Source organism: Bos indicus, chromosome 3, assembly GCF_029378745.1.
Source record: "Bos indicus isolate NIAB-ARS_2022 breed Sahiwal x Tharparkar chromosome 3, NIAB-ARS_B.indTharparkar_mat_pri_1.0, whole genome shotgun sequence".
Lineage (NCBI taxonomy): Eukaryota > Metazoa > Chordata > Mammalia > Artiodactyla > Bovidae > Bos > Bos indicus.
In genome coordinates this window covers 120,283,777-120,304,582 of record NC_091762.1, presented here as the reverse complement: position 1 = coordinate 120,304,582, position 20,806 = coordinate 120,283,777, and the positions used below count along the sequence as shown (strand labels likewise).

At 60.9% G+C, this 20,806-nt stretch overlaps 1 protein-coding gene across 4 annotated transcripts in view; it reads left to right on the top strand.

The window, feature by feature from the left end:
- PASK (PAS domain containing serine/threonine kinase) overlaps positions 1-20,806 on the top strand; it is a 33,878-nt gene that overhangs the window by 5,604 nt on the left and 7,468 nt on the right. For all 4 annotated transcript variants that reach the window (XM_019958049.2, XM_070787073.1, XM_019958048.2 and 1 more), the window contains exons 2-14: positions 2,970-3,226; positions 3,981-4,213; positions 4,777-4,947; positions 5,633-5,773; positions 6,339-6,473; positions 8,464-8,724; positions 10,049-10,202; positions 12,930-13,023; positions 14,715-15,997; positions 17,035-17,216; positions 17,599-17,766; positions 19,893-20,018; positions 20,107-20,241. In XM_019958049.2, coding sequence (XP_019813608.2) covers positions 3,031-3,226; positions 3,981-4,213; positions 4,777-4,947; positions 5,633-5,773; positions 6,339-6,473; positions 8,464-8,724; positions 10,049-10,202; positions 12,930-13,023; positions 14,715-15,997; positions 17,035-17,216; positions 17,599-17,766; positions 19,893-20,018; positions 20,107-20,241 — 3,279 coding nt within the window. In that variant the 5' untranslated portion in view covers positions 2,970-3,030. The remainder of the gene's footprint in view (positions 1-2,969; positions 3,227-3,980; positions 4,214-4,776; positions 4,948-5,632; positions 5,774-6,338; positions 6,474-8,463; positions 8,725-10,048; positions 10,203-12,929; positions 13,024-14,714; positions 15,998-17,034; positions 17,217-17,598; positions 17,767-19,892; positions 20,019-20,106; positions 20,242-20,806) is intronic.

Sequence of the window (20,806 nt, the reverse complement as noted above, 5' to 3'; positions counted from 1 at the left end):
ACCTTTGTTGGCAAAGTAGTGTCTCTGCTTTTGAATATGCTGTCTAGGTTGGTCATGACTTTCCTTCCAAGGAGCAAGCGTCTTTTAATTTCATGGCTGCAGTCACCATCTGCAGTGATTTTGGAGCCCCAAAAATAGTCTGTCACTGTTTCCATTGTCTCACCATCTGTTTGCCATGAAGTGATGGGACCAGATGCCATGATCTTAGTTTTCTGAATGTTGAGTTTTAAGCCAACTCTTTCACTCTCCTCTTTCATTTTCATCAAGAGGCTCTTTAGTTCCTCTTCACTTTCTGCCATAAGGGTGGTGTCATCTGCATGTCTGAGGTTATTGATATTTCTCCCGGCAATCTTGATTCCAGCTTGTGCTTCATCCAGTCCAGCATTTCTCATGATGTACTCTGCATATAAGTTAAATAATCAGGATGACAATATACAGCCTTGATGTACTCCTTTCCTAATTTTGAAAAGTCTGTTGTTCCATGTCCAGTTCTAACTGTTGCTTCCTGACCTGCATACAGATTTCTCAGAAGGCACATCGGGTGGTCTGGTATTCCCATCCCTTGAAGAATTTTCCACAGTTTGTTATGATCTACACAGTCAAAGGCTTTGTCAGAGTCAATAAAGCAGATGTTTTTTTGGAACTCTCTCACTTTTTTGATGATCCAATGGATGTTGGCAATTTGATCTCGGTTCCTCTGCCTCTTCTAAATTTAGCTTGAAGCTTTAGAAGTTCACGGTTCACATACCGTTGAAGCCTGGCTTGGAGAATTTTGAGCATTACTCTACTAGTGTGTGAGATGAGTGCAATTGTGCGGTAGTTTGAGCATTCTTTGGCATTGCCTTTCTTTGAGATTGGAATGAAAGCTGACCTTTTCCAGTCCTGTGGCCACTGCTGAGTTTTCTATATTTGCTGATTTAGTAGGTGTAAAGTAGTCATGGTTATGCAAATGTCATGATTAAGCTTCTTGTCATAGGTTTACAGGATATTCTCCTGAGAAATTTTTTTCCTGTCTTTTGCCTATTTTTCTTTTCTTATACCTTTTTTAAAGGTGAGGTATAGTTGACTTGCAGCATTGGTTTCGGTGTACATCGTATGGGTTTGACGTTTACGTACATTAGGGGCCATCTCCACAGGGAGTCTGGTCGCCACCTGTCGCCTCTCAGCACTGTTGCTGTGTTGCCGTGTGCTTCCGGGACCTAGAGCTCTGCTCCTTGTGCCGTTGTTTTCTCCAGTGAGTCCTCTGCTCTGCCTCTCTGCTCTTGCTGCGACCTCTCTAACTTGAATGTTGCCGTGCTTGATGTTGTCCCGGCGGTCCCTGAGGCTGTTCTCATTTTCCTCGATTCTGGTGTATTCTTCCTGTCCAGCTTGGGCGGTTCTGCTACTCAGCCTTCCAGGTCTTTGGTCTGTTCCTCTGTCATCTGATCTGCTTGATTCCTCCCAGTGCATTTCTTTGTCTGTTATATTCTCCAGTTCTGATTGGTTCTTTTACATATTTTTCACTCTTAGTAGATGTTCTCACTGTGTCCATCCCTTTGCCCTCTTGAATCCTGTGAGCATCTTTATGGTCATGATCTTGAACTCTTGGGCTTCCCTGGTGGCTTAGATGGTAAAGAATCTGCCTGTAATGCAGGAGAGCCAGGTTCAATATTCGGATCAGGAAGATCCCCTGGAGAAGGGAATGGCAACCCGCTCCAGTATTCTTACCTGGAGAATTCCATGCACAGAGGAGTCTGGGGCTATAGTCCCTGGGGTCACAAAGAGTTGGACACGACTAAGTGACTAACACTTTGGACTCTTTTATCAGGTGGATTGTGTGTGTGTTTGGTTACTCCTGCCTGACTCTTTGCGACCCCATGGACTGTACTCCACTAGTCTCCTCTGTCCATAGGATTCTCCAGGCAAGAATACTGGAGCAGGTTGCCATTTCCACCTCCAGGGGATCCTCCTGATCCGGGGATTGAACCCAAGTCTCCTGTGTTCGCAGGTGGATTCTTTACCACTGAGCCACCTGGGTGGATTATTCATCTTTGTTTTGTTAAGTTCTTTCTCTGAGGTTTTCCATCGTTCTTTCATTTGGAACATATTCTTCCATCGCTTCATCTTGCTAACTTTCATTTTTTCATACTAGGTAGGTTGGTTATGTCTCCCAGCCTCGGAGAAGTGGCCTTGTGTGAACAATGTCCCGTGGGGTCCTGTGGGGCCCAACAGCATGCCCCGCCCTGGCAGCAGGACCTGAGGCTTCAGGGCTCTTTCCTGTGTGGGTGGCGTGCAGCGTTCTGTTGCACTGGGCCAGCTGCTGTGGGTCTGCTGGTGTGTAGGACTGGACCCAGCCCAGCTGCCTGGGAGGCCTTGCCTCGTGGCGTTGTTGTGGGCACACTGGTGGGCTGGGCAGAACCCCTGGTGCTACTAGGGTAGGGGGGGGGTTCCAGGGTTGTGCCCATGAGCCCTGGTGTCAGCCCGAGGATCAAGATCACAGAAATGATTGCAGCCAGCATCCCAGTCCCCAGGGGAAGCCCTGCTGCCGCCTGCTTCTCTGGGAGCCTCTCTGGGACCCACACGTGGTCCGGCCCAGGCTCCTCTGGGACCACGGTCTCTGTGCTGGAGTTCAGAGTGTGTGAGAGTCTGTGCACAGCCTCTAAGAGCACAGTCTCTGTTTCCTGTAACCCTAGCTGCCAGCTCTTGGTTCTGGACGCCCAGATGGTAATGCAGAAGTGGGGTGCAGGCTCTAGGGGCACGGCGCCCTGGCCCTGGAGGCCCCTGGCTGGGCCCCCCACCCGTGGGTCTGTACTGCAGCGTCCTTCCTGGCCCCTTCCCACTCCGCTCAGGTTCCCCCCTTCCCTTCTCTCTTTCCCACCCCTTCCTCTTTGTTCCGACGGTCCTCGCATCATAGGTTCTGACCCCAGACGGCCGTTTGGGACTGAGGTGAAGGACGAGCTAGCTAAGCTGCCTGTGTCCTTGCCTGGCAGACGCTGGTCAGTTTCCTTGGTGTTTCGGTGGACAGCCGTCCCGCTGGCTCTCTAGCTCCTCATGGAGGACGGGGGTTCGATGGCCTCCACAGAGGACTACCAGGGCCCGGGCGGGAGCCCCTCCCTGTCAGTGCCCCCGGAGGGCCACGCCGCGCCTGCCGCCTCGGAGCCCGGCAGGTCTGGGTCCTCAGCCCACAGACACTTGAGCAGGAGGACCGGGCTGTCGAAGCTCTGCCAGAGCCGTATTGCACTGTCGGGTAAGCAGCCTCTCTCCGCTGGCCGGGTGGCGCCTGTGCAGGACGGGGCCACGTGGGCCTCCTCGCTTGGCGACTCTGCTCTGACAGGAAGAGGGGAAGGCCTGCTGTGACTCCTGAGCAGACGAGACACTCTCCTCGTCCAAGCCGGGCTGGGATCGGCCTGCAGGGCCCAGATCCAGCCAGGGGAGAGCGTTGCTCTGCCAGGGCAGCTCCTTGTGGGAGGGTCCCCATGGGGGGCAGCAGGTGGGAGTTGGCTGGAGCTGGAGGAGCGGGCTGGGGGGAGGGAGGTGCAAAAAGCAGAGGAGGACCTGGAGGGGCTGGGTGAGAACGTCCCGCTTGCTGGAGTGGACTTTCTGGAGTGATGGTAAACGACCCTGCGGCCGGGGGCCCTGGAGGGCAGTGGGACAGCAGGGAGCTCAGCGCTCATGCTGCTGTGTGGGGGTCTTGACGGACCCCGGGGGGCGCTGGATGCACGTCCAAGTGCTCTTCAACGCTGTAGTCCCCTTGTCCTCAGGCCCCCTGCGGGAGCAGGAAGCGGGGCCGGGTGGGGTCTCACGCGTCCCCTCGTCCTCGGGCCCCCTGCGGGAGCAGGAGGCGGGGCTGGGTGGGGTCTCACGTGTCCCCTCGTCCTCGGGCCCCCTGCGGGAGCAGGAGGCGGAGCTGGGTGGGGTCTCACTTGTCCCCTCGTCCTCGGGCCCCCTGCGGGAGCTCGAGGCGGGGCAGGTGGGGTCTCACGCGTCCCTCCGCTTTCCAGAGGAGAGGTGGAGCTCCTACTGCCTGACGTCACTGGCCGCCCAAAGCATCTGCACAAGCAAGTTGCACTGCTCGGCCACGCCTGGGCAGGCGGACCGCACGGGGTCCCTGGGCAGCACGTCCTGCTGCTCCCTGCTGCGGGGCTTGTCCCCAGGGTGGTCCACGCCGCTGCTCCCGGCCCCCGTGTGCAACCCCAACAAGGCCGTGTTCACCGTGGATGCCAAGACCGCAGAGGTGCGTGCTTCGGGGTGTGACCCAGCCGTGCGCCTGGGGTCTGCGGCCTCAGCTTACGGCCTCAGATGGGCGCCCAGGTGTGTCAGTACAGTTAGGAGAAAGGCTGCATCTGCCTCTGCAGTGGCGAGAGCGATGACTTTGGAGACCTCAGTATGAATCTGTCTGGACAGATCGAGTCCTCCTATCGATGCAGAGACTCGAGAGGGGGTAGTGCGTCATGTAATCTCATTTGCCGAGCATGGAGAGCCAGGATTTAAAGCAAATGCATTTGCAGGATGCGTGTTTGTGTGCGCAGAGCTGAGGCTTTCAGATGGGTGGGCGTGGGGCTGGCCCGCACCTCCGCGCCCATCTTGCTGGGGGAAGCCGGCCTGGCTGCAGTCTCCGTACTGCCTGCCGCACTGCCAGCAGCGGTTTCTGTTTCTCTGGGATGGAGGAGCCGGGGTGGCTCTGCCGAGAGTGCCGACGGCGGGGTGGGGAGTGAGGCCTGCGCCGCCTTCCCCTCGGCTGTTCCAGGGGGCGGAGGAGCTGCTGGTGACACAGGGCCCTCCTCTCTGTGACCGCAGATCCTGGTGGCCAACGACAGGGCCTGCCGGCTCCTGGGCCACAGCAGCCATGACCTCATCGGCCAGAAGCTCACGCAGTTCTTCCTGAAGCCGGACCCCGACGTGGTGCAGGCCCTCAGCGAGGAGCACGTGGAGGCTGACGGGCACGCCGCCGTCGCGTTCGGCACCGTGGTGAGTGCGGGCCTCTGGGCTGCCGGTGCTCGCAGTCGGCCGTCTCACCCTCGGCCCTGGTGTAGGAGGCAGCTGGGAAGGGGTGGGCGTCGGGGAGGCCACGTCAGTGGGGACGCTGTGCCTTCCTGGTGCGCCTGGAGGAGGAGCGCACTGCAAGCCTGCAGGGCCCAGGCCAGGCTCCGGGGAGCTGCAGTTCTGTCGTCTCCCTCTCCATCTCCATGCCCCGCTGTCTGGTGGTGTTGGGCGCTGGCATGGCTGCAAGGGCTCCCTGGAGCTTTGGGCTCTCCCGTGTGTGTATCCAGGCTGGACGTTAACAGGCTGCATGTTAACCTGCGTGTTAAATGCTGAGCCCTGAGCCTCAGGCCCTGAAACAAGTTAGATAGGACCACGTACACGCAGAAAATAACCCGTGCGCGGGACGAGCGCCAAGAAGGAAATGTAGACACTCAGCATGTGGGGGTGTCTCTTTGAGAAGCCTGGCCGCCACATTCCCCTCGCTTTATTACCGTGAAGTGGGGTATGAGAACACGTACTCTTCTGATAGGCCGCTCACTCAGAGGCCGTACAGTCAGGCGTCGGAGGCCTTGTTTGCGCTTTGCTTAGTTTCTGTCTGGGAGGTGGGTGAGCAGCAGGCAGGCGTGCCCGCGGGCCGGGCTCGGGCCGCTCTGAGCCCCTCTGTGCCCAGGTGGACGTTGTGAGCCGCAGCGGGGAGAGGATCCCGGTCTCCGTGTGGATGAAGCGGGTGAAGCAGGAGTGCAGCCTCTGCTGCGTGGTCGTCCTGGAGCCCGTGGAGCGGGTCTCGGCCTCGGTGGCGTTCCGGAGCGACGTGAGTCACGTTTGGGTTCCCAGCTGTGCGTCCCTTTACCACTCGGGGCCCGCCCCCCCCGGCACGTCAGCACGTGGTGTTCCCCGGGGCCTTCGGGCAGGCAGAGGGCCTGGGGCCTGGAGGGTGTGCCCGCTGCCCTCCTGGTAGCTGCACTTGGGCAGGGCATCCGGCCTCCCTGGCCTCTGTTCCCTCACCTATACACGTGGGATACGAGCCCGGCCCCCCAGCGGATGGTCTTAACACTTGGATAAAGTCATATATCGCCCCCGGGTGGTGGCCGGCACGCAGGCCGCACTCGAGGCCGGCGCGGGGTGCCGGGTGTGTGTGTGGTCCGTGAGCCTCCAGCGTGAGCCGGGCTTCTGTGGGTGCCTGGGGGAACACGCGTTTGGGAACGTCTGGCAGGGGACGGGAGACGGCGTTCTGAGGGTGGCTGCACTTCCAAGGGTGGGGCGGGGGGAGCACCCATAGCCTTGCCTTCAGCTGGAAGGCACGGAGGCTCAGTGAGGTTTAAAGCTGAAGCGCAGGAAACGTGGGTCACAAGGCTGACACCGGCTTTTCCTCCCAGGGCACCGTGACATCCTGCGACGGGCTCTTCGCACACCTGCATGGCTTCGCGTCTGGGGAGGAGGTGGTTGGGCAGCGCATCACAGACCTCATCCCTTCCCTGCAGCTCCCCGCTCCTGGCGAGCACCTCCCCACGGTAGGTCCTCAGGGCAGGACCCGGGCCACTGGCGCTGCCTGGCTGAGGCTGGGCCCTGTGGCCGCTGGAGTCTCTCTGTCTTGTGTCGGTCGAGTTCTTAGACTCAGCTTCATGAGCTGACGGCAGGGGTGTCTGCACTGCAGTCGTGACCGAGGCTCCGAGCTTCTGCGGCGCCCGCCTGGCCACCCCTGTCCCCGGTCCCGTTCCTGGAGCTCCTGCTGGGGCCTCTTTATTGAGAGGTCTGGGGGCTTGAGGAGCAGGAGTGACTGGTGGGTGTTGTCTCCCGCCCAAGTCAGGACTGCGGGTCAGGTGGTGGCGGTCGCTCGGCAGCTCTAGGGGGCAGTGGAGGTTCGGGCAGGGGTGGTTCTCTTCTCAGGTGGACCCCCCAGTTCCCAGGGGCCCTGTTTCACAACTAGCGCACGGCCTTCTCATAGAGATCGCGCTGCCAGGATTCACTGGATGTAGCAATCAGCGGCCTGCAGGGTCAGACAGAAAGGGGTGGTCAAGCTGGGGTGAGGTCGGCTCTGCTGCTGCAGGAGATAGACCCTGCCAGGGCGTCGTGGGCTCTCCCTGGCTGTCCTCTGGCTTCTGGCTGAGAGCCGGGCCCTCCCGGGAGGTGGGGTACTAGCTTCAGTCCCTCTAGGTCGATGGAAGCCTCCCCTCCTGCATCGTCCTCTCTTTATGCTCCTTGCTCTGTCCTCAGACAGCGGGCCTCCTGAAGCCCGACGCTGTGGGGCTCAGCTGGCGCAACCACTGTGGGGACTGTTCGGCAGCCTCTTATGCTTAACTCTGGCAGGCTGGCATAAGTCCTTTTGGACATGCTACGTCGCTTCAGTCGTGTCCTACTTTTCGCCACTCTGTGGACTGTAGCCACCAGGCTTCTCTGTCCATGGGATTCTCCAGGCAGGAATACTGGAGTGGGTTGCCATGCACTCCTCCAGGGGGTCTTCCGACCCAGGGATCGAACCCACGTCTCTTCTGGCTCCTGCATTGGCAGGCAGGTTCCCAGCGCCGCCTGGGAAGCCCTTGCTTAACTCTGAACGTAAGCACGCTTGTGTCCCACCCCAGGCACACATCCAGAGGAGGTGAGCGTGCCAGGAGGCGCGTGTCTGTGTGTGCCAGGAGGCGCGCGCGTGCGTGTGCACCAGTAGGCGTGTGCAGGCACGCTCCCAGCAGCTCCGTGCTGGATCCACCTGCCACCTCTGCCGCAAAAGAGGCTGTGCCCTCTTTCCTCAGGGCTCACCGGGGCCCGGGGTCTTACCAGGGGAAGCCTGGGGTCTTGATTCCGCCCTTGGTCAGGATGCGGGGCTGGTGCAGGGAGCTCCCCCATGTTCGGGCCTCGGGCCTCTGCAGATCTTGCGGGGAACCCTTAAAAAGGAGGCAGGCAGCACTGGGAGAGGGGTAGACACAGGCCTGGGGACCGGCCGTCTCTAGAGCAGCAAGGAGCTGACCAGGAAAGCCTGTTACACACTGCTCTTGTGGGATTTGCTCAGGAGAGCAGACAGGTTCTGAGCATTTAAAGCAGAGAAACACGATGGAGGACTTGGCTGTGTGGATGATGGGGGCCGTGGAGGCAGAGTGGAGATGGACAGACCACCTGGAGGCCAGCAGTCTGGGGAGCCCCTGCCCCCCGCCTGCAGAGGCGGGTGCTGGGGCCTGGTGGTCCAGGTGGGGAGTGGGCAGGCACTCGCTTCCTGCAGGGTTGGGAGAGGGGCCAGGCTGGTCCTGGCGCGTGGCTGGATGGCCCGTGTGCACCGTGTTCGGGTTGTTCTGGAGTGGGAAGCGGCCGTGCTGGCTTGGGTCCCAGCCCAGCCACGGCTCTTGGTCAGGCCTCTGCCATGCCTAGGGTTGGGGTGGGGTGGTGGGGAGATGAGGCAGGAAGAGCAGGGTGGAGGGTGGGTGTCCCGGGGGCGCCCGCCGAGCAGCAAAGCCTCACAGCTTGGGCCACCGGAGGTGCCGCGGTGGGCACAGTGGCGTGTCTTTCTTCCAGCACCTCAAGATTCAGAGATCCGTCGGAAGAGCCAGGGATGGAGCCACCTTCCCTGTGAGCCTGAAGCTGAAGTCCCAGCCGGGCAGCGAGGAGGCTACAGATGGCGAGGCGGCCCCTGGCGGGGGCTACTCAGCATCCATCTGGGTGTTCTCCACCATCAGTGGGCTCATCACGCTCCTGCCGGACGGGACCATCTACGGCATCAACCACAGCTTTGCCCTCATGCTGTTTGGTTACGGAAAGGCTGAGCTCCTGGGCAAGGTGGGCTGGGGGCCGGGCGTGACCCCCTCAGGCCTGTGCGCCCTGCCTGCTGCTGCAGTGGCCGGCTTCCCTGGGGACTTGGGCCCAGAGAGCGGGACCTCTGCCTTGGCCCCACGCCCCACCTGTGCCCGTTTGTCTGGACCTCCGACAGAGCCCTTGCGTGCCTGGTGCCCCCCAGGAGAGGGAAGGGGCTCTGCCCAAAAGCCTGTCCCACACGAGGTCTGGCCTGAGTTCCTGCAGGGTGGTGTCACAGCCTGCATGCCTCCTCCCACCATCCGGGGGTGGCGGTGGGTCGGCTCGGAGGGGGCGTCTCTGTAACCTCTTTCTTGGGCTGGGCTGGGCTCTGCGGGTAGGCGAGCCTGTCAGGCCACCTGAGGGGGCCTCCCTGGTGGTCTCGGTGGTCCTCCAGGGCTTCTGGGGAGGGGCATGGGCCCCCACTTGGTGGAGGGGTGGTTCACACTGGAGGGAAAGGCTGCTGTATGTATGCTGTGTCACTCGGCACCTGAGCAGCCCCTGCCCCTGGCCCCACGCCTGGCTGGCCCGGCTCTTGAGGTGGGTGCTGGCCTGGGCTCCCCCATGCCTTCCACTGAGCACCTCGATGCCCATGGGCAGCCATCGCCTCTCGCCACCCTTGCTGGGGCCAGCACTGCACGCCAGCCAGCCAGCCAGAACTTTAAGCAGAGCCTCAAAAGAGATCCTTCCCTGTTTTCTAATAGAAATGCTAGTTTGAATTAAATGAAACAGTTCAATTGAAGTCAGCGACCACATAGTTGGAGTACTTTCTGGACAAGGGCATCCCACAGGAACGTGGGGACACCGAGTCCTTGCAGGGAGTCCGTGAATGCAGGCTGCTTAGGGTTTGCTAAGGGAAAGAGGAACTAGTTACGATTTCCATGGTGGGCGTTGGGGGTGCTCGGACCTGCCGAGAGGAGCCTGACCCGGGGCCGTCCTGGACACCATCCGGGCCTGCTCGCATCCTGACCTGGGGTCGTCCCGGACCCTGTCCGGGCCTGCTCACGTCCTAACCCGGGGGCATTCTGGACCTGCTCACGTCCTGACCCGGGGCCGTCCTGGACCCCGTCCGGGCCTGCTTGCATCCTGACCCGGGGTCGTTCGGACCCCGTCCGGGCCTGCTCGCGTCCTGACCCGGGGTTGTTCTGACCCCGTCCGGGCCTGCTCGCGTCCTGACCCGGGGTCGTTCTGATCCCGTCCGGGCCTTGCATCCTGACCTGGGGTCGTTCTGACCCCGTCCGGGCCTGCTCGCGTCCTCTGCTCTCTGCCCAGGCGGGGCCTTGCCGAGTTCTGAAGCACCCTTTGTCCCTAGAACATCACCTTCCTGATTCCCGGTTTCTACCACCACATGGACCTTGCCTACGACAGCTCCTTCCCTCTGCGGGACCTGGCCAGCTGCCTGGACGCTGGCAGCCAGAGTGGGCCTGGGGTCAGCACGGGGGACGAGCCTGCGGGCACAGCCCAGGGTGAGAACAGCCCCTCCTCCTCCTGGGCCACCCTCTGCACGGGAGAGGAGCTGGAGCTGGGGGTGGGCGTGGGCGTGATGGGGGCAGTGGTGGCGTGGGGACCCTGCTCTGTGGACTTGGTGGTCTTCTCTGTCTCTTGTGGGCCTTCCACGTCCCCAGGGGATGGGGCGCTTGCGTGGATCTCACGGCTGTGTTGGCGCAGAGCGCAGGAGGGGAGATGCCCAAGTGAGTCACGTGTGCCTGCGCCCGGCGGCACAGCTGGTTGGCAGTCTTGCTGTGCGAGTAAGTGACGCAGCTTTCTGTAAGCAGCCGAAGGCGGGACTGACGTCAGGTCCATCCCTGAGGCAGCAGTCTTGTAGGATTTGTTTAGTTTTGTCTATTCCCAGTGTTTTTTTTTTTTTTTCCTCTAATTTACTTACTTATTTTTAGCTGTGCAGGGTCTTTGTCGCTGGGCAGGCTTTTCTCTAGCTGTGGAGAGCGGAGGCGCCTCTCTAGTCAAGGTGGAGGGCTTCTCGCTGCAGTGGCCTCTGCTGGGGAGCAGTGGCTCTCGGGTGCCTGGGCTCCAGTGGCTGAGGCTCGTGGCTCTGGCTGCGGCTCGCGGGATCTAGATCGCAGGCTCAGCAGCAGTGGTGCCCGGCCTCACCGCCCTCGGCACGCGGGCTCATCCCAGACCAGGGACTGAGTCTGCGTCTCTTACACGGGCAGACGGATTCCTTACCCTGAGCCACGAGGGAGGCCTTCCAGTGCTTTTAACTGAACATTTAGGATGACTCCAATAAAAGCCCCGAGTCCACACCGTGACGCCGTGAGACCGTGTGAGGGGCGCGGTGCGGGGCTTCTGCAGGTGGAGCCCCGGGAAGCAGAGGCCCAGCGGAGGCTCCGGCAGCCTCCAGGGAGCTCACTTCCACTCCAGGAGGCTCGACCAGGCGCCCTGGTGTCGGCTCGGGGGCCCTCCCAGGCTGGCGCCCTGGGTGCTGTCACCTGAGGGCGAGTCTGTGGAAAGACCTGGACTTGGAGGAAACACCAGTGGATTTAATACAGTCAGGGAGGGGAAATGTGACTGTGGTGTCGACGGGACGTGAGTGCTCCCTGTCAGATGGTGTGTGTCAGGCCTTAGGTGTGACTGTGTGAGTCTGATGGGACGTGAGCTCTCCCCGTCAGGTGTGTTTGTCGTGCTCGGGTGGTGTTGGGGTGTCTCCCTGTCAGGTGTGTTTGTCGTGCTCGGGTGGTGTTGGGGTGTCTCCCTGTCAGATGGTGTTTGTCGTGCTCGGGTGGTGTTGGGGTATCTCCCCGTCAGGTGTGTTTGTCGTGCTCGGGTGGTGTTGGGGTGTCTCCCTGTCAGATGGTGTTTATCGTGCTTGGTTGGTGTTGGGGTGTCTCCCTGTCAGATGGTGTTTGTTGTGCTCGGGTGGTGTTGGGGTGTCTCCCCGTCAGGTGTGTTTGTCGTGCTCGGGTGGTGTTGGGGTGTCTCCCCGTCAGGTGTGTTTGTTGTGCTCGGGTGGTGTTGGGGTGTCTCCCTGTCAGATGGTGTTTGTCGTGCTTGGTTGGTGTTGGGGTGTCTCCCTGTCAGATGGTTTTTGTCGTGCTCGGGTGGTGTTGGGGTGTCTCCCTGTCAGGTGTGTTTGTCGTGCTTGGTTGGTGTTGGGGTGTCTCACTGTCAGATGGTGTTTGTCGTGCTCGGGTGGTGTTGGGGTATCTCCCGTGTCATGCAGCACCTCCGAGCTCCCGGCCTCCCCCCCGTGCACTCCGCCCCAGTGTGCACAGGTCCAGCAGCTGTGCTCGTGGCCTTAGCTGGTCTGTGGCGTGTGGCTCTCGCTCCCTTGTGGGGGTAAACCCACCCCCCTGCTTTGAAAGAGCAGACGTCCACCGCTGGACAGCAACGATGGCCCTGGGTCCAGTTCTTTAATAGATGCTTTGTCAGGCTGCTGACTCTCTTTGAGTGACCCCTGTTCTTAACGTGGGATTTCCTTCATTGTACCTGGGGTTTTCTATCTGCAAAGACTCCTTTTTTCGTCTGTTTTTTTTCTCTGTCACTGATACCCTTTTCTCTTTTTCCAGAATCTAAGTTCTTTCAATGTGTGTGTGACTCGTGCTCTTTGTAGGAGGTGGGCGGGCAGCGTCACAGGAGCTCTGCCCTCACGGTCTGATGGTGGGCCTGTGGGCATCGCATGCTTGCCCGTGGTGCCTGTCCGCCACTCCTGCCCGCAGGGGCCGGGCTCTTCCCAGGCGCCTCCCCCGTGCAGGCTGCTGCGCAGCACGGACATCGCGCCCCTGCCAGCCCAGTCACTGCGGTGCCCCAGCCCTGCTGTAGGCTGGCACTCTATCTGGCCTCTGGAGCCTGGGCAGAGCCAGGTGGCATAAGCATAGCAATGAGGCAGAGAAGACTCCACACTCCAGAGGGAGACAGAGCTGGGGAGGCTGTGCCTCCTCGGGCCCTCAGGCCAGAAGGAGCGGGCGGCCTCCTGGGCAAGGGAGCAGGCTGGGCATGGCAGGGAGGCCAGCAGCCCTGAGGAGAGGCGCAGCCTCAGGCCGCAGGCCTCTGGTTCTCTCCCGGAGTCAGAGAGTGGAGCTCCTGGGGGCTGTCAGCAGTGAGAGGCCCAGGCCTGGGCTGGGAGCCAGGGTTGTGCTGTGGGCGTGGGCCTGGCAGCACTTCTGCCCCTGCCCAGCGCACAGGAGGAGGCTTTCAGTGGCATGCGCTAGCCAGTGGGAAACACTCTTTTTTGCCAGATGCAAAGGTGGACACCGAGACCCCAGAGCCAGCGGAGAGCCAGGACACGTGCCCCACGGCCCCCGGAGGCCCCCTTCCCGCCTGCCCGCCGGGGTGAGCCCTCCGAGGGAGGGGAGGTGCGCGCGGGAGGGGAGGGGAGGTGCTCTGGGCGCCGGAGGTGGCACCGGTGCCCCACATGGCCGTGCCGCCGCCTGCTTTACGGGGAAGGAAGCGTTTAGTCAGGGTCCAGCGAACTGGTCCCAGCATAACTTCCTCATTTGGAAAACCCCTTGACCCTGTTTGCTGTGTGTTTTTAAACAACACAGTATTCCATCTAGAGGAGCAGGGCTCAGTTTGGAAAGCTCAGGAAAGTAGGAGTGAGACCCGCTTGTTCAGTGGTCACAGTCCTGCTGCGCAGCGCTTCTGTGTTCTCAGCCAGGTTCTCGTTTTGAAAAATCCCTTTGAGACTGAGTGGCAGCAACGCGCCCGCCTCGCTGGGTCTTCTCCTCTGCCCCTGGGAGGCCTGCTCCCGCTCCGCATGGTGCCCCTCGCTGCCCCGGGGTCAGGACGCAGGTCAGCAGGGCCTGTCCTGAACCTGACCGGATGCACTTCCTCGTCTCTGGCTTCTTTTGCTAGCCATTGTGTGAGGCTTATTGACACCGCACAGGTTTCAAGTTGTCTTGAAATGATGTTTTAAACCCGTGCTGTGTGAATGTGTGTGTTTAAGTACTGAAGCATAACGGTGAGCAGCAAAAGTGCCCCAGCTCTCCCCCAGACCACCTCCCGTGCCCTGGAGGCTGAGCCCTCGCTACACAGACGTGTGTGCTCGGACACGCCCTCCCACACGTGTGCACGTGCTGGAGGCACCGTGCGTCCCCGGGGCAAGCCTGCCCCTCGAGCGGCGCCACGGCCCGCAGACGCAGCCCCTGCCGCTTGCGTCCAGCCCTGGCTTCTGGCTTCGCTTCGGTGGTTGCAGCAGCGTGGACCCATCAGTCCTGGCTGAGTGCTCACACGCACAGGGCAAGGAGGGGAGGGCCCCTCGCTCCTTGGTTCCCCTGGAGAGTCCTGCAGGTCCTTGGAATCCCGCTCATAGCCGCCTCCACTGCCGAGGTCCTTGAGCGGGGCCTGCCTCTCGGTGCCTCTTCTTGGCCCTCTGCTGCAATGCTTACCCATTGCTGCACGCCTGTCCCCCAGCCAGGCCAGGCACGGCCACTCTGTTGCCCTCGGGGCCACTGTCCAGCCTGGGCTGACCCAGGGCAGCACCCAGCACTGTGCCATGTGGGTGTTAGTGGCCGGGATGGGCCCCTGTCCGTGGCTCCGCAGTCACCTGGGGCTGCGGTGGCCTCTTCCTCTGTGGTACCCCATCCCCAGCGTGCCGGGGGCTCTGTGCTCTGGCTCCCAGGACCCTGCACCCAGCTCTCCCAGCCCCGACTCCTCTCCCTCTCCCGCTCTGCGCTGTGGATCTGGTGGCATTCGTAGCTGTCATGGTTCCTCCCCTTTCTCCCCTTAACTCCCGCCGCGCTGGGAGCCTGACCACCCTCGGGCCCGGTGAGCGTGGGGACCGCAGCCTTGAGCACAGGGTCCTAGCGCTCCGACTGAGCCTGGGTGAGTCACTGCTGAGTGTGGATTTGTCTGGAGAACATGTGACTTGGTGTTTCATTTTTTTAACTTTGTCATAGAAATTCACCTTCTCTCCTGTCCTGTTCATGGTGGTAATCACTTTGTGCTCGTCTCTGCTGGAGGGGGAGTCCGTGTGACCTCTGTGGCTCCTAAGTGACTGTGTCGTCCTGCGTCACAACCCGCAGGGGGGACAGCATCCCAGAAGGAAGCCAGTCACCGCCCGAGCGCCCGCGAGACGTGCCCGAGGGAGGCCCACCCGCCCGCAGCGGCTCATCGTCACCCGAGGGCCAGCAGCGCTCTGTCTCAGAGCAAGAGCAGCCGGTGACAGCAGAGCTCCTCAGCTGGGGCCTTCAGCCGGGGAGTCGATCTGAGCTGGGGGACACGAAGCCATCTACTTCCCAGGAAGACTCCGAAGCTGCCATCCCCGGGGCAGACAGGAGTGGTGGGGACAAGACGCATGGCCCATGTCAGGAGGTGCGGGAGGGGCGGGGTGGCACCAGCGAGTCAGGCCAGGGCCCTGACGCTGCCACGGCCGCGCCCCACACCGAGGGTCATCTGGCCGGGCAGGACCCCGAGGGGGAGCAGAGCGTGCTGCCGGGAAGCCCGCGCTCGGCCCCCAGCGCCCCAGGGACGCTGCAGCTCTTGTTCTCGACGCCACCTTTGGACGAGCCCTGGCTGGGGGCACAGCAGGACAGGGAGGAGCTGCACACGTGCCTGATAAAGGAGCAGCTGTCCGCCTCGAGCCTGGCGGGGCCGTGGGGCGTCTCCTACGCTGAGCTGGTCCTGATGGGGCAGCCCCCGCCCTCTGCCCCTGCCTCCTTGTCAGACCTGAGAGCCACAGACCCACGGGGTGGCCGCTCGGGCAGCTCCTCGGCCTGCTACGCCCTGGCCACCGACCTGCCCGGCGCCCTTGAGGCTGTGGAGGTCACAGAAGCTAGCGAGAATTCGTTTTCCTGGAACCTCAAGGAGCTTGTTTTCAGGGACTGGACAGACCGAACTTCTTCCAACTGTTCGTGTGCCACATCTGAACTCGGGGGCACACCCTCGCCTTCGCTGGTGGGCTCGGACGCGGACGTGGGTGCCCTGCCCAGGCAGCGGTCAGATGTGCTGGACGACCGGGAGCTGCTGCTGCTGACTGGCACCTGTGTTGATCTGGGTGGGGGCCGGCGCTTCCGTGAGAGCCGCGTGGGCCTGGAGGAGACAGAGCCGTCCCAGACCTGTCTGGTGTCCTCCGAGCACCGGGATGTGAACGGCCTCGACAGCCCGAGCTGCGTCCTCCCCGTGCCGGGAGCCGGCCCTGAGGACGAGTGCCCGTTGGAGGCGCCTGGGCTGAGCCTCCAGGTCACCTCCACGCCCGTGAGAGCCGAGGGCCCCGGCCCTGCACCCCTCAGGGCGGCTGACCTGCAGCCGGAGATCCAGGAGGGCATCTACACAGGGAGCTGCCGCCACCGCGACGGCTCGCAGCTGAGTATGTGCGGCCGGGTGGGGCCAGCGGGGCCTGGTCTCCTGCTGCCCCCAGAGTGGGCTCTGTGGGGCTGGGGGGCCTCCTCATCCTGGTGTCTTGGAGGGCTTCACCCCCGGAATAGTGTGGCAGAAATGATGAATTATATTAAGAAAAGAACCTGAAGTTATAGTTTGCCTCTTGAAAGTTAGGACCTCAAGCACGTGTGCTGGGGGCAGCCTGGGGTCCAGGCCGCTGTGTGCGGTGCAGCAGGGCGTGGGGTCCCAGAGCCCCGGCCTCGGCAGTCCTGCCGGGAGGGGAGGCGGGGCTTGGGTCGCCACACGCTGTCGGGCTTCAGGGGCAGCCAGGTCTGGGTGAGCACCGCGCCCCTCCGGGGTCGGGAGAGCGTCTGTGTGGCTCTCCACACTGTCTTCTGACATTCTGGGTGAGGTTTGCACGTGTGGGATTTCACATCTGCATGTGGTCCGTGTGCAAGGAGGCTGCCCGCCCGGAACCCCCGCTCCGGGGCTGGCGGTCAGCCCTTGGCTTGTCGCTTTTATTTCCCTAATTTCCCAGCGGTGCTGCATTTCAGCCCGTTGTTTTCCTCACTGCCAGTTTCCTGGCATTGACTACAGGGCTTTTTTCCTAACCTTAAAAGAGTTTCACGAGTAATATATGTTATTTCCAGAAATACTAGAAATAAAAGACTAAAAAGAAGAAAGTAAAAGAACCTGTAAACCCCCTGCCAGGAAGAAGATAGTCACATTTGCTTTGCTGTGTCCCCAGGAGGCTGTGTCAACGAGCACCTGTGCCCGCTGGGTGCTGTGGTGGGCACAGTGTGCAGAGCGGGCGCACCTGTGTGTGTGCGTGGAGGGTGCTGGGGCAGCTTCTTTAGGCTCATCTGCATTGGTGGCTGGGGGCAGGTCCCCAGAGTCGCTTGGCCTCTGGCTGCCCCTGGCCTTGTGCCGGGGAGGTGCGGCCGCCGGCCTCACCACGCCTTTCTGTGGCCGGGCCTCACCACGGCTGTGGGGCTCAGTGGGGCCTGGTCTCACCGCCCTCCGCAGGTGTGCAGTACGAGGTGCGGCGCGTGGAGCTCCAGGGCCCGGCCGCCCTCTTCTGCTGCTGGCTCGTGAAGGACCTGCGGCACGGCCGCCTGGACTCGGCCCTGCACACCCACCTGCTGCTGGCCAGCCTGCCGAGCTCTGCCCACTCCACCTGCGAGCCGTCTGCGGCCAGCCTGGGGGAGGTGGGTGTCTGCGGACGGCGCCTGCTGTCCACTGCCCCTCCCGTCAGCGCCCCGTGCCCTCCAGGGCGGGAGAGGCTCTGCGTGGCTCCCCACGCTGCTGTCCGACCTGGGTGAGGCGCGAGCCGCACGTGGCTTCCAAGTCTGCACGTGCTGCGTGTGCACGGTGGGGCCTGGTGAGCGCCAGTTTGGACTGGCACACTGACGCCCTGGGTGTGCCCTCTGGAGAGCAGTCTCGGGCTGGGGACCCCAGGGGCCCGAGGAGTGGGCGGGGCAGTGGCTGCCGCTCTCCCTGCCCACTGTGCGCAGGGGGCCGCGGCCGCCTCCGCTGTCCCTCCTTCAGCGTGCTGCGTGTGGCCCCTCAGACTTGCCTTTGTGGTCACAGGTGCTTGGAACCAAGCCCTGGTTTGAGGAGCCCCCCAAGGCCGTGGAGCTGGAGGGGCTGGCGGCCTGCGAGGGGGCGTACTCCCTTAAGTACAGCACGCTCAGCCCGATCGGCAGCGGGGCCTTTGGCTTCGTGTGGACAGCGGTGGACAAGGAGGCGAATAAGGAGGTACTGGGCTCCTGAGGGGTGGGGGGTCTGGGTGCTGGGGGGTGGCTCTGATGCACCTCACACCCTCCCTCCCCGTCCCATTGTGGGTAGGCCTGGGGCGTTTGCTGACCATGCTGCCTGTCCCTGCAAACCCCCAGGCTGCCTGGATGTCCCGGGCCTGGCCCGCTGCTTCCTGGGAGGGCCCGTGTGGCACCTGTCGCCACGCTTCTCGTCGCTGCCGGAATCTGCCGTGGCTGTAGGCTTGGCCAGACAGCAGGGGGGTCTGTTGAAAGTCGTGCTGGTTTTAGAGATTTTGAGTCAATCTGTCTGGTCCTCTGCTGGCACTGACGATTGTGCTGCCTTCTCTATTGTTTCATCTCCTCGCCTTCTTTTCCTTCCTGCTGTCACCTTGACTTGGACCCGCAGAGCCATGAGGAGTAACAGGTATGCCGCCCAGCCTCCTGGTGGGCCTCTGCCCACTCCAGTGACTCCTTTCATTTCTCGATGGATACCTTTTGTTTGAGGCTCTTTCATCTCTTGATGGATACTTTTTGTTTGAGGCTATTTCATTTTCAGTTCACTTTTTTTTTGATTTAAGGAATAAATGTTGACTTAGGCCAAATGACTTTTCAGCATCTATTCAGTGATCATATTCTTGTTTCTTTTATTAACATGTGAATAACCACAGTCAACTTTTATTCGTAGACTCAATCCTTTATTGCCTTATAACATTTTTTTAGTGTGTTGCTGAACTTGGCTTGCTAATATATATTTTTTAATATTTATAATTTTTTGGCGGCTCCAGATCTTAGTTGCAGCACGTGGGATCTTTTAGTCACAGTTTGTGGTATCTAGTTCCCTGACCAGGGATCAAACCCGGGCCCCCTGCATTGGGAGTGCAGAGTCTAAGCCCCAGGACACCAGGGAAGCCCCCTGGCTTGCTAACGTTTTTATCTGGGATTTTCTCATTTACATTCATGTGTAGATGAGTGTTTTTCCTTTCTGCGCGTTAGTCGTGTGGGGCCCGCGGAGCTGGGGGTGCCCGTGGTGGCTGGCGCCATGCCGTCGCATCTGCGGGTGCTCCCGGGACGCCGGTGGTGGCTGGCGCCGTGCCGTCGCGTCTGCGGGTGCTCCCGGGACGCCGGTGGTGGTGGCTGGCGCCGTGCCGTCGCGTCTGCGGGTGCTCCCGGGACGCCGGTGGTGGCTGGCGCCGCTGTGCCGTCGCGTCTGCGGGTGCTCCTGGCCAGAGCTGCTCCCCCTGCTCGCCTCACTCTCGTGGCACATTTTCCCCTCTTTGCTGGACTTGCCAGAGAATTGCTCATGTTTTTCATCAAGTGTTTCTTTTCTTTATGTTGCTTTTCTGGTACTTTGTGTAAACTTTGCTTTTTTCTAGCTTCTTGGATTGAATGTGTGTTTCTAAGCTGTGACTTAACACTGAGCGGTGTGTCGTGTGGAGTTTTCTGAGTGTGCTCACACCTCCTAAGGTTTAAACACACTGCTCTGGCGTCACGGGCTTCTTGGCTGACTCGTTAAGTTTCTGTTGCCATCTTTATTTATCCGCAGGCGGTCACCTCATTCTTGGTCTGCATCAGCAACCCAGCGGGCACTGTGGGCTTCCTCTTCCTTTTTTTGTGGCCGCAGCACACCATTTTTTCCATGTATTTGTCTTCTGTCCGCCCATCTTGTGGAACTCTTTGGTTAGTTCTCCAAACCAACATGATTGACATTTTTGTTCTTTTTTTTCCAGTTCTCAGGCCTCTTATTTCATTTTCTTGGCTGGGACATCCAGTCCTCGGTTGAGAAATTGGGGTGACGTGGGGTATCTGGGGAACACACACTCCGAGACCTCAGCGCTGGTCTTGCCAGGAACACCCACTCGGAGACCTCCAGCGCTGGTCTTGCCATCAGCCCCCCGGGTCCTCCATCACCCCCATCCTGCCGCTGTGCAGGTCGCGCAGGTCCACTCGGGACTTCCGGCTGGCTGCCGACTTGCTCCTGGCCCCCTCAGGCTGGACGGTTGTTATCAGGCTTCTTCTTCCACGTTCCAGGACTCCTGGGGGTGGAGGTGGGGTTAGGTTGAAGTGGAGGCTCCACAGCTGCCGGGGGCCGGTGGGAAGGGCTGCAGTGACACCCCGTCTCTCCCGTAGGTGGTGGTGAAGTTCATAAAGAAGGAGAAGGTTTTGGAGGACTGTTGGATTGAGGACCCCAAGCTTGGGAAGGTCACTTTAGAGATCGCCATCCTGTGCAAGGTGGAGCACGCCAACATCATCAAGGTGGGGTGCCGTCTCATGTCCGTGCCCGAGCGCACTGCCTTGGAGGTGTCCCGGCAGGGCTGGACCCAGCTCGTGTCTCTCTCTCCAGGTGCTGGACGTGTTTGAGAACCAAGGCTTCTTTCAGCTGGTAATGGAGAAGCACGGCTCCGGCCTGGACCTGTTTGCATTCATTGACCGCCATCCCAGCCTCGATGAGCCCCTGGCGAGCTACATCTTTCGACAGGTAAGGCCGGGCCTGGCCGCCTGGGCCCAGGACTCCAGAGTCAGTGAAGCTGGACCCGGCCTCCGGTTTGGGAGTGTTACTGAGTAGGACACGTGTTTCGAGAAGAGGATTCTACTGTTGAAGTAGAGAGAGTGAGGTTGGGGTTGGGGAGGAAGAGTGAGGCCAGGCGTCACCCTGGGGTGACCAGGGATGTGGGATGAAGATTAAAGTGTGTTTACATTCACATGATCCCCACCCAGCCTCAAAGAAGAACCAGTGCAGCTCTCGGGCTGGGCTTGCAGGCTGTGCATCTGATCTGAGTCTTTGTCCGCCATGGGGAGACCCTGCGCATTTGTACGTGGGCCTCACCCGAGCCAGTGTCTGACAGGACTGCTGGGGCTCAATCAGAGAGTGCAGAGGCCCCCGTGCAGCACGCCCGAGTCAGGCGCACGGGAAGTGCTGAGTAGATGTAGCTGCCCGGTTAATAGACCTGCAAAGATTGCGGTTCTGGCCATCTCGGTTATTTGTCTTGGTTTCTTTCGTGTCTGTCCGTGTATTGATCTTAGTCTGTTTGTTATTTTTTGGA